At 34.2% G+C, this 12,215-nt stretch overlaps 1 protein-coding gene across 1 annotated transcript; it reads right to left on the bottom strand.

The window, feature by feature from the left end:
* Window positions 1-10,295: 10,295 nt before the first annotated feature.
* On the bottom strand, window positions 10,296-11,981 carry LOC133195009 (uncharacterized). Its single transcript, XM_061330897.1, has one exon. The coding sequence runs from the start codon at window positions 11,979-11,981 to the stop codon at window positions 10,296-10,298; it is 1,686 nt and encodes a 561-aa protein (XP_061186881.1).
* Between the last annotated feature and the right edge of the window lie 234 nt (window positions 11,982-12,215).

The raw sequence follows: 12,215 nt of genomic DNA, 5'->3' as shown, positions 1-12,215 counted from the left end.
GGCAAGAGGGGCGGAGCTTACCACTGTTATCAGAGCAGCAGCAGAATTGTTGTCTGTTTTAACACGTGCTCTGTAGCAGACAATATTTGTAGAGCAGAGAGCGGCACATGCATTATCACAACTATTATAGATATGCATGTATAAACTGGAATAAAAACAAAACCAAAATAATGAAGTTAAAAATGAACAATATATTTATATATTAGGTAAATACACAAGTTATAAGATACACACAATTTCATGCTTTCACATTGAATTTCAACTCAGCTTACAAATTTAATCAACTTTCAGTCCAGCTTTCACTGTTTGATGTTTATGCTCAACATTAGTGCTTAGAATAAAAAAAAAATCAATATGTATATATGATGTAAACAAACATTAAAAATTAATTCAAAACAATAGTAAATCATATCAGCATATTTTGTTTAGTGTGTTATTGCCTTGGTTTATTTAATTCCAATGTTTTTAAACCTTTAATATCCTTCACAGTATCTACCAGTTATTATGAATTGGTTTTGAACACTTTGAATCTATTCTATTTTATGCTCGTTAAAACAGAGCAGCTATTTGTCTCTTCCAGATATTATCTCTATATGTATATGTTGGGGCTTTGTACACTTTTTCCCCTAGGAACTTTGGGAGCATCGGGTCTTCTTGGGTTCCATACAGAGGTATACTCTCTGTCTACATTCTCATTCCAGTGACAAACAGCTAAATAGGATCTGGCTCTGTATTTCTGATCTCCAAAAGCTATCCTTTTGTCTTGGAAAATGTTCATGGTGTTATTGAAGCTTTCCACATAGTACGTGTCTTTTGCTAAAACGTAATCTTCAAGATACTTCTACAAATTTGAGCTGACAATAACACTGCGTAATAGTTTTTCAGAAACTTTGTCAACCGAAACAACTCTGGAAGGTTCATAGTTTTTGTCCATTTTACATCTCGAAGAGGAATGAGAATCACAGTGGTTTCCTTTGTAGTGTTCCATTGTGTTCAATAAAAGTTTCTTTAATTTCTCTGGGTCTTGATCACAGTTTCGCAATGCCCAATGACAGTGTGTTGCCACTGGCTCGACTTTGTCTTCAAGATGTTCTGACCAGGTTTTACCTTTTGAATATGCTAGTCCGCTGGACACCTTTTTCATTTTTTCCTTTATTGGTTTAATACCATGTCAGGAATCATTTTGATTGATAATGTTTTCCTTTGTTTTCCACCAATTTATTAATTGACAAGTTTTGATCGTGAATATGTAAATTTACATCTGAAGCTTACTCATCAAGAAATTCTTTCTGTTCCAATCTTTTCATGTCTTTGAGAGACATGGTCCTCTTGTTTGGTGACCTGTTCACATTTTATGACACGATGTGTTTTTCGCCAATGTCAACAATGCTGGAGTCTTGTGCATTTTTTCTCCATCCATGGCGTGTAATAGTGATTCCATCATCTTCTTCACATTCTACTCCCCCCCCCCCCCCCCCAATTGTGCCAACTCAATACTCTCTTTGCATTCTTCTTCAACATGTGGGTAGATTTTTTGTAAGCACTGCTCTCTGTGTTTTTGGTTAATCACTCCAATGTTGACCCCCTTGGAGAGTCTCATGTAGTGCACTGGTAACATACCACTGCATGCAAATCCCTGCATGACTCTTCTGTTGATTAGGTACTCATTGTTGGGTAAATAAGGTGATGATGACCACAACAGGCTGTGAATTTTGTCTTTTTCCTGTACTTGGACATAGATGTTGAAATTCATATTTTCATTGTTTGTCTCACCCTGTTTGTCCCTATGCTTTTCCAAGAATGCAGTAAGTGCATTTTCAATTATATCTCCATTGTTCACTGGATGATTTAACTGCCCCTCTAATATTTCCCTGACACTACTTAGTAATGATAATATTGAAGCCTTTCTTTGCTAATCCCCCGGTATAGATAATTTGAATGATGGTGGGCGTTTTTTCTTTTTGAATCAGAATCCATATTAGATTTTAGAAGGAAGAAAATACAACAAGGTAGTTATGGAGAATCAAATTTAATTTGGAGAATTCTGGGCACTGTCCATTTTTTAAAGGGGCATGAGGGCATTATTTTATGCAATAGAACTGTACTTTTTCAAGTCATTTGTTTAATTCTGAATCCGAATTTTAAAAAAGTTGTTCTATGATTTACTCTTATTTGCAAATAACTAAAAGGATGAATGATTAATGATAAAAATTTCTTTCATAGAGCTCAGTATCCCCCTCCAGATCAAAAGTGATGCAGTCCTGATATTTGAAACTTTGGTGAATATAAGGCTTATCCATCCTATCCCCCATGAAATGGTTTCTGGGGAAAACAGGGGAATTTCAGAAAAAGAAAATCCAAAAAACAATCATCTTTCAAATAATTTTTAAATGACATTTAACATTTAAATTTTTGGTCATGTAATTCCTCCATCTTCCCATCCTGCTGAACAAGAGAAAGTGAAAAATGTATGGCAAAATAAAAATTTCAAAAATTATATTTATTTACTAATTTACTGATTACTGTTAGTATACTTTTCCTCTATGTCCCCCTCCCATATTATGTGGCATCTGCACTGGCTAAAGTTGCTAATGGGCATTAAATTAGAGTAACTTGACATTTACGCGCGAAAACTTTGACAGCAGTATCTGAAATCTAAAAATGGCAAGCAAGCGGCGGGTTTTAATGCAATTGAGTGATTATCAGAAAATATAAGAGGTGTTTTCAATCACTTTGATTGGGATTTTGATTCTGCAGTAATTTCTGATAGTAACTCTTTAGTGAATGTTGAGAAGCAGACTGATTCACCAGAACATGAAGAAGAAATAAATGACAACGATGATTTCGTAAATGAACCTTTCAGAATTCAACAGGAACCTAATAGTTCAGAGTGTATATATTGTTACTGTAGACCATGTATCACTGATGAAGTAAATAGGCAGATGTGGTGGGAAACTGACCCTCACCTAAAACATAGGAGAAACAGAAATTTACGTAAAGAAAAGTACGAAACAGGCGCGGATCAAGGAATTGAAGTTAGGGGGCGCAGAAAGTAGGCAGGGGGTCCGGGGACCGCCTTGAGTGCGTCCAGGGCGAAGCCCTGGTGGGGGCCCAGGGGGCGAAGCCCCCGGAAGCTCCTGGATTCTAGAGATTTTGTAAGGTAAAAATGAGGTCTACCAAGTAGACATTTTTTCATTTTCTTGACGAAACTATGATTTACGCGAACTTTGACAGTTTTAGGGGTGGGTGGGCAGGTGCGCCCCCCCCCACCTTTAAATCCTCCACTGCAAAAGATTTTGGACTATGATGTATCATAGAGATATCTGGAACCACCCTAGATATGTTCAGAAAAAAAGAAGGGCATCAGAACAAGACCCAAGGTTCAGGAATTTAGTGTGGCATCGCAGAGACATAATGTCAGATTGTGTAATAAAATGTGTAAGAGGCTGGTTTCCCAATCCCGACAACATTCAATACATGGGCCACCTGTGGGAGTAATATAACTGAAGTTCAAGGTGATGATTCGGGAATGCTTTCCCGCATTTTTCTACCAATGTGCTCTGCCTGCGAGGCACAGAAAGGGTCTTTATAATAACGTTAACAATAACTCACAATAAAACAATAGAAGTTATAGTACTCATCATTATATTTTGAAAGTATGTAATTTATAGTTCTGATACAAATTTAATAGTTATGCCTTGGTTTTCTAATTCAATATTTATTAAGATGATCCTTTCTGTACCTTTCAAATGCTGAGCAGGTCAGAGTGCAATGAAACTAGACGAACATGTGTATTGAAGGATTATTCAGGAGACATTATACATGTAGTATTACTGAGTTTTCAGTTTTGACATAATGTAAGGAACACTTTGGAGTGAAAATATTTGTTTTGGATCAGAGGGATGAGTTATTTCAGGACTAACACTGGGGATGGTTACCTAAACTGAGTTTTCTCTCTCACTCAGACTGAACAGTATTGTGATTGTGGGAATTATTTTTCTTCACAAACTATTCATATTAAATGGAACATGTTGAAATACAATGGATTTACTAATAAATGTGAGTAAATCTAAATAATTTATTCCTTTTAACAGAGAATAACATGTACCAATACACATTATGGGTTCATTTTGGCGCCATCACTACACAAGCATGCCTATGCAATGTGAGTGAGTCAACATCCGGTGTAAACAATAACAAATAAAAATCACGCCCACAAACTGCCAATCTCTAGTTTGAAATACAAAATCAGCCCTGCTTCAATTTTTTGAAGCCAAAATTAAAAATTTTAAAAGTATTTATATGTAAAATAAATGCCCAGTGATGAGAGGAACTGGCATAACAATTTTGAAATGATAATAAAATAGCTGAATCTTGATTTTTACAAAATAAGTGCTGCAATCTAAATGTGACCAGAAAATTCATATCCTCAACCATTTTCACCGATTGGTTGCTTTTATACCCAATTGCTGGTCTTTAAATGCATATCAATGATCTAGCTGATAAACGTTGTGTTTAAATACATTCATTTGACCATTGTCTTTTCAGGGATTCAACAACAATATGTACATTTTTTATATGGTTTTCTTATGAAATAGGAAATACTTGAAAGTGTAAATAAATATTATATAATTATTTTGAATAACTATTCTCAGTAATCTTCAGCATTTTTATCTTTAGGTCCAATGTTAACAAAGTGGAATTTAACAGAATATAAGTGCTACTGTAAGATGGAAGCATTGTTTACATTCATTTATTATAGTACTTCTCAAGGATTTAAAAATTACATGGTCTAAATCAGTAAGGTGAATAATACAAAATGTTTCTGCATCGTGTTCCAAAGGCATTTCATCATTTGAAGGAAAAGTCCACTGAAAATTTATGTCTTCTGCACAGGTTCATGAAGTCACAATTAGCATTTTGGAGGTCATTTGCAAAAACAATTTGTATGTTCTTACTGCATGGAATTTCAATGATTCAGAAATGATGAGATTTACTTCTTACATCACTTCCATATTTTAGAAAAATACAGGGCAAGATATGTACCGAAACAGTACCATATTCTTACATGTACTTCTATTTACGCTATCTACGCTTCGTAAAAAGAATCTGTCCGCCATATTCGATTGGACTCTCGCTATATCTGAGGGCCCCTATATATAGAGCCGCTCACTTAGCCACTGTTCAGTGTAGTCAATTGTCACCGGTCTAGACGGACGTCTATACTATACAGCACTCGGTAGCGACAAAAAAAGTAACTGTGTACTTCTAATGCAGGAGAGTAAGATACCAAAGAGACATTCAATAGTTGCACAGGTCAGTGCAGTATACAAACAAACACAAATATACGTAACTGCAATAAATTGTAAACAAAGGTAATGCAAGATAACCAGTACGAGCACGGGTCGCATTCCACGCCGATACCTGTGACAATAAAGCAGTCAAGTGTAACGAATGCGAAGAGTATACCCCGGTGCTGATATCGTAGATAGTAATATCGAAAATGGCGTATGCCTATTTACGAGTCGTAGTTCAGCTTTAATCTATATATAAGCATTTAGAGGCATGAAGCATAGTTACGAAGACTGGTTCGGAAATTATCGAGACATTTATATTTCTTTCTAATGAACGCCTTTTGGTGGAATTTAGTACATATGTTTAATAAACACTAAAAATAAATAAAAGCAAGAATTGTTTAACAAATATTTTCTTTTCTCTTTTCTACTTTATATCAATGTGTGGATAGTAGGGTTACTCGGCACAGTCACAAAATCAGTTAATGAAAATCAGTAACTACTTAGAACATGTACTAAGTTCCCTTGAGCCGTATTAAGGTCTGACGACACGATCCTCAAATATCTGTTTAACATATCTTCATAATATATCAAACATTATTCATAATTGTCATTCTCTTATGATTTCTAAATTGTTTTCAAAATGTATTAAATGATAAGTACACCAAAAATTGTTATACTGGAAATTCAAAAGATTACGAAAAGGATTATAGGATACCCCACCCACTGGTATCTTGCACAAATGCTTGGTAAGGTATCTCAATTTTTTGTGAGGAAACTTGTTAAAATGGCAATACTTCAGTGACAAATTCTTGGGAAAATTATATATTATTGAGGAACGTGAGTCTGACCTTAAGTGGGTATTTTTTCAAATTATGTAAATAATTTTTCAATGTTAATTTTTACTTCTTTTTATACAGAATAGAATTTAAATAGAATTTGGACCAGAAATACGGAGATCATGAATGATTTTCATCACGGTATAGAAATCTGATTACGACAGCAAAATGGATTTTGATGTCAAGGCGGAACAGTGAGGATACCTAAATTTTGTGTAGCGTTTTGGAGACCTCCTGTCCAGAATAAACGACCTGCTAAAGCAATAACAATTCGACAAAACATTTCAATTTTTTTTTATTGGTATTTTTTTTTTTGCTTACAATTTAATCAACCAGAGTGAAAACAAAGGCGCCGGATGACCATCAATTTTTATGGAATAAATAACGTTGATTCGGCACTGCATGATACTTGTCAAACAGTACTTGACACTTCATGTAATATTACATTTAGGCAGCAACAACACAATTATATTTTTTTAAAAGAATTTTTAAGAAAAGAGAGTGTTTAATTTTTATAATATAATTATAAATGATGACAGGAAAGAAGAGTTACTAATTTAACACGAGAAAAGTTATACGCGTAAAGTGTACATCTGGCGTGTCATTAAAATAACCGTGTGATGCTGCTCCATGACAATGGACATATGCGAGTTTAGAATTTCACCGGGACTTATCTAATGATCCTATTAAATAGAAATTTTACACTATTAATTATTGTTTTCTTGATAAAATTTTGACGATTTTCAGGAATTTATCTCTTTATAGTGTAAAATTAAATGTCTCAATAATTTTCGAATAGCCTTCGTGTATTCCATAAATAGATCTTTTTTTTTTAATTTCTAAATATAGTTTAGACTATGTACGCTTTACGGAACCAGGAAGAAAAAAAAGCATTTCCGAGATGTCGTACATGTATCTATGTTCATGACACCCAGATTGCGGAAAAAAGTATTGAAATTAATGTTAAAACTGGTTGAACGCTCGTTGACTGACTTTTTTTTATCCAGTGGAATGGATATTTGTAACTGACAATTCATCTGTGTTTTTTATAGGATACAAACTAGAAACAGTCTGAAAAAGCAGGCTTAATGCAGGCAAAGTGTATGCTTTCTACGTATCTACTAGGTCGTCTAAATCCTCCAAGAGTTAGCCCAGAGTGATCAAAGAAGGTCCATTGAACAATGCTGAATCAGAGAAATGACACAAAAATAACAGAAGATCTAGACTTCTACAGAAACTGTAGTTGTTCTATGTTATAAAAATGTATCATTCTTGAAACCAATATGAAATATCAGTAAACAAACAAAACTCTATGTTCACAGTGGAACTGGAATCGCTGGCTTAGTTATGTCCAATAAATTTTACTGAGGTGCATAACACTTATCATTTTTAATTATTACAGCATATGAGTACTTGAATGGTTGACATTAAATGAGCTGAATTGTTTGAATTGTACTTTGTTAACTAAATCCCCAGTTCTTAAATTAAAAAAAAAACAACAACAAACAAACAAACAAACAAATTATGTTAAATATTAATGCAGTCTGCGTGAAAATCTATTAAGATCTAGCTTGATAAGGAAGCGCAACATTGCTTGAGCATGGGGATAACAATTGTAAGCATACGATCATACAGTTATAAAAACGAAATTCGACGTACATACCATAAACAGTGATATTTTTATCAAGAGAAAGTTAAATTTCAACAGGCCTGAACATGCATGATCAGTTACACAACATAGTCAAAACATGCAAAAATTACACTTTCAGGCCAAATTTAAATTTTGCTTCCAGAACCCGACTTTTAAAATGTAATAAAGTAAATTTTTTAAGTCATTCTGCAGATGAATTCATAGAGAAATTCAAGTGTCTCATGATTATTTCAAAATACAAATGTATGTACATATAATTATTAATTATAATGTATATTAAGCGCTGAACTGAAGCTCAGTTTTTAAAAATTATTCTGCAGAAGACTCCAGGGAAAAATACAAAGGCCACATGATTTATTTCAGAATATGTATACCGCTAAAAAGTAATTGTTAATAAACTGAAGTTTAAATTGTAAGTCATTCTTCAAATGAATTGAGAGAAAAATTCAAGTTCCAAATGATTTATTTCAGAATATGTACATATCGCTCATTATTAACTATGTTAAGAACTAAACCCACATGCATCCGATGGTTCATCTGATCTCTTAAACGTGTCCTTTGTCCTTTTACACAGTTTACCAATACGTTATTATTTTCTGGCCATTTCATCAAAGGGACTTACATCCAATTTTGTATTTTTTACGAGAGTACACATGATGAACATGACTTCCTGTCATCATAAAGTGTATCGAAAGTTACATTTTCCTCTTCCACATGTCACTAATCGCCTAATAACAAAGAGGAAATTTTAGTTTCAGGAACTTGACACAAATTCTCAGTCTGAAGATCATCAACCTACAAAGAAAATCAGTCATTAAAATATTTTTCTCTAAATTTTCATAAGACAGAGCATATAATGTATAAAATAGTTTTACATTCCATCTTTCTTTTCTTATCAAAACATCTACTTATTTTTTCATCTTAGGATTTCTATAGCTATTCACTAATTTCAGATTCTCATATTCTTAATATTACGAAACAACTTACTGACATACAGGAGGAGTAATGTTTTGCAGTAATTTACTGTAATTACCTTTTGGATATGTCTTCCTGGGAATCTTGGAATTAAAAACAAATCGCAAACCATCTTTATTTATAAGCATGTGCCATAATTAGCTCATAGAAAGAAAGTTAATAATTAGAAATATACATATATTTATTTATTTGTTGGTACACAATACTGATTTATGATTATAATACTCGCAATTTCTAAAGTAAGTTAGGGTTTATTTTTGCTATTCCTGTCAGTCCGTCTGACACTTTTTCTTCTTCTCTCAGATTACTTTTACGTTTTAAGCAGTAGCCAACTAATGTTTTGGAATATGATAAGTGGTGCCTTTAACATGATCAAAATGATTTTAAAATTTTTATTTCACCTTTGGGTGCCAATTGAAGGTCAAAAAGTGTTTCTCTTCAAAATCCTGATTTTCTGAACTCTTCTTAGATATTTCACAGAAGCCAAACTTCGTATTTTGGAATGTGATTGGGAATGTCATGTCGATGTGCAACAAGGTTTCAGAAATTACATTTTCAGCAAGGGGGCGATTGGGGTACAATTTTTTTTCTGCAAAAAACTCATCTTTTGGAATATGATTGGTGGTGTCTTATAAATGTGCAATAAGGTTTTGGAATTTCTGCTTCACCCTTGGACGATTGGGGATAAAAAATATCGTTTTTTCTACAAAATAATCCTGTTCCCTGAACTCTTATTACATTTTTCGCGGTAGCCAACTCATCTTTTGGCGTATGAGTAGTGCTGTCCTGTAGATTTGCAATAAGGTTTCGGAATTTCAATTTTCAGCCTGGGGCGATTGCAGAAAGAAACGCCATTTTTTCTTCATAAAAACTGGTTCCCTGAACTTCTCTTACATTTTTTGCAATAACCCATTCATATTTTGGAATTTGATTGGGAGCGTCCTTTAGATGTGCAATAAGGTTTTGGAATTTTCACTTTTCACCCTTAGGGTGATTTGGGATCAATAAATGACATTTTTCTACAAATACCTCGTTTCCTGAACTCCTCTTACATGTACATTTCTTTTTGCAGTAGTCAACTCATCTTTTGGAATATAATTGGTGGTATCCTATAAATGTGGATCAAGGTTTTAGATGTGCAATTAGTCACTTTTTTTTTTATACAAAAACCTTGTTCCCTGAACTCCTTATTTTTTTCGCAGTAGCGTTTTTTGTAATTTCAGAAGAAGTGTTGCACATTCATTAAATAAATCCCTATTTTTTGCAACATAAATATGTGTCAAAGCTTGTAAATTGTTGTTGCTTCTTTGCTACATATCCCTTCGAAAAATATTTTCTTTATTTTGGACACCACTAATTTCCAGTAGAGTAACAAAACACCTGACTCGGAAATAATGACCATAAATAGATCGAGAGGGATTTTTTTTTGCCAGCATTTTGGTCATTTGAAAGCTAAAGTAGTAGTACCTATCCAAATAAATAATAATTACTTTCCCACGCAATGATCCCATATTTGAATGCCTTAAAATGCATATATCATTCTGTTTCGAATCTACAGTACGTATCATTACCTTTGATATAGTCCTGTTGTTCTATGTATCTATATGCACACACTCTGTTGTTAAAATTCGACCCAATCCAAAGAAGCTGATTTTTGTAATCATAGGTCAGGCTCCATGGTCTTCCTATACCTTGTTTTGATGTTTGCAGCGATAGAAGAAAGCTGCCGTCTTTATCAATCAGTTGGATTTCGAAGGTGTGACGATCAGACACAAGAATATTGGAGAGGGAGTCTGTACAGATTCCTTGTGGTAATAATTGTGATCCCAATGGAGGACCAGTATAAGAAAAACGATATCGCCCACCATAATCTGTCACAACCACACCGCAGTCATAATCAGACACAATAACGTCTCCATTACTGTTCTCAGTGATGCATACAGGGCGACTGTACAGTTTAATTCCTTTTCTTTGGTATTGGATAGTCTGGATGTGTTCTCCTGTACCCTTGATCCGGGTAACTTTGGCTTTTGTATAATCAAATACATCTTCATTCCGCTTTCTCATCAATACTAGCAGGTCTTCAGTTAGAAGTGAACTGTGGAGACACCATGGTCTCCATGGTTCCGATGTTTTAAGTAATGAACTCGTTGTATAATCTACTGTATATAGTTTCTTGATATCATAATACTTGTCTATATAAATCAAATCACCTTTGTTGGTCGCTGCATGTACTTGCCTTCCACTTTCTATATCGCTCAGCTGATGTAAAATGTTACTACTGATGTCTGTGAAAACGAGTTTGTTATTATCACTGACACAAAGCTGGTTCGATGAAAGACAGGAAATGTGGTAACTACAGCTAATACCATTCACTAAGAAAGCTTTCCGTAAGATGGCTGTTTCCATAAGTTTGAACAGCTGCTCGTTTCCGATTTGTCTTTTCCCTGTCTCTGGAATTTTTATTTCAAGCAATAAATCACTGACATCTTTTTGGTTGATTTTGTCAGAAAAGCATACTTGTTTAAATATATTGGAAAAGTTCTTTACCTTGACTACAGAGTGTTTCTTAAGGAATAGGAGGAATTGCACCGGCCTGTTTATCAAGAGTCCACAACTGTTCTCTAATTTGTGTATAGCAAGACTGTTCATTACTTTATTTTGTTGTAATTTGCAAAGTGAAAATTGCCTTATTACCCTAGGTAATACCATATCTATCTGACGTTTTAGTGCCTCAGCCTTGATGATCATATCATTGTAGATGTAAAAAATTTCCCTCTTACAATCTTTCTTTTCTCTACTGATAATGGGGTTTCTTCCTGTTAACATAGCCTGACAGTATGGGAGAATCCCACTTCTGATATTAACTATTCTATCCTCGTATTCTTGTCTTAGCATATCATAGCCTGTCCTTATCTCTAGTAGATCATGTGTCCAGTGTCCTTTACATTTCAAACAAATTGGAATACTACATGACACGCACCACATTTCATATCTAACGCCTGAGTGTATCTTGCATACTTCGTCTTCAGTTATCTCTCCAGACCGTTCTTTATGAACGGTGACATCATGAAATCTAGTGTCAAGATCTACGACATGGTTCTTTCTACATTTGAAACAGAATCCTCGATCACATGTATTACAGTAATAATCTTTCTGTTGATGGGTACACTTAAACACAAGGTCTAATCGTATAACATCATGGGATTTTGTACTCTGCATTACCAAGTGTTCATCTTTGCATGGCTCACAAAGACATAAGTCACAATTATTGCAAAAATAATCTTTTCTTTGATGAATGCACTGATATAGATCTCTAAATTTTATAAGACGATGGGATGAGGTATAGTGCCCACTGAGGTGTTTGGTTGAGCAATGTACACAAAGACCTCGGTCACATGTTTTGCAATAATAATCTATACCTCCATGAATACACTTAAACAAGTCTTCACACCG

Source organism: Saccostrea echinata, unplaced genomic scaffold (genome assembly GCF_033153115.1).
Source record: "Saccostrea echinata isolate AGI-Se365-2 ecotype Australia unplaced genomic scaffold, CSIRO_AGI_Sech_v1 ptg000029l, whole genome shotgun sequence".
Classification (NCBI taxonomy): Eukaryota; Metazoa; Mollusca; class Bivalvia; order Ostreida; family Ostreidae; genus Saccostrea; species Saccostrea echinata.
The sequence above is the reverse complement of the archived record's forward strand: the minus strand, read 5'-3'. Positions and strand labels throughout refer to the sequence as shown.

What these genes read in the sequence shown, in the direction of transcription:
- LOC133195009 (XM_061330897.1), bottom strand. Translation starts at nt 11,981, where the DNA reads ATGCAGAGTACAAAATCCCATGATGTTATACGATTAGACCTTGTGTTT.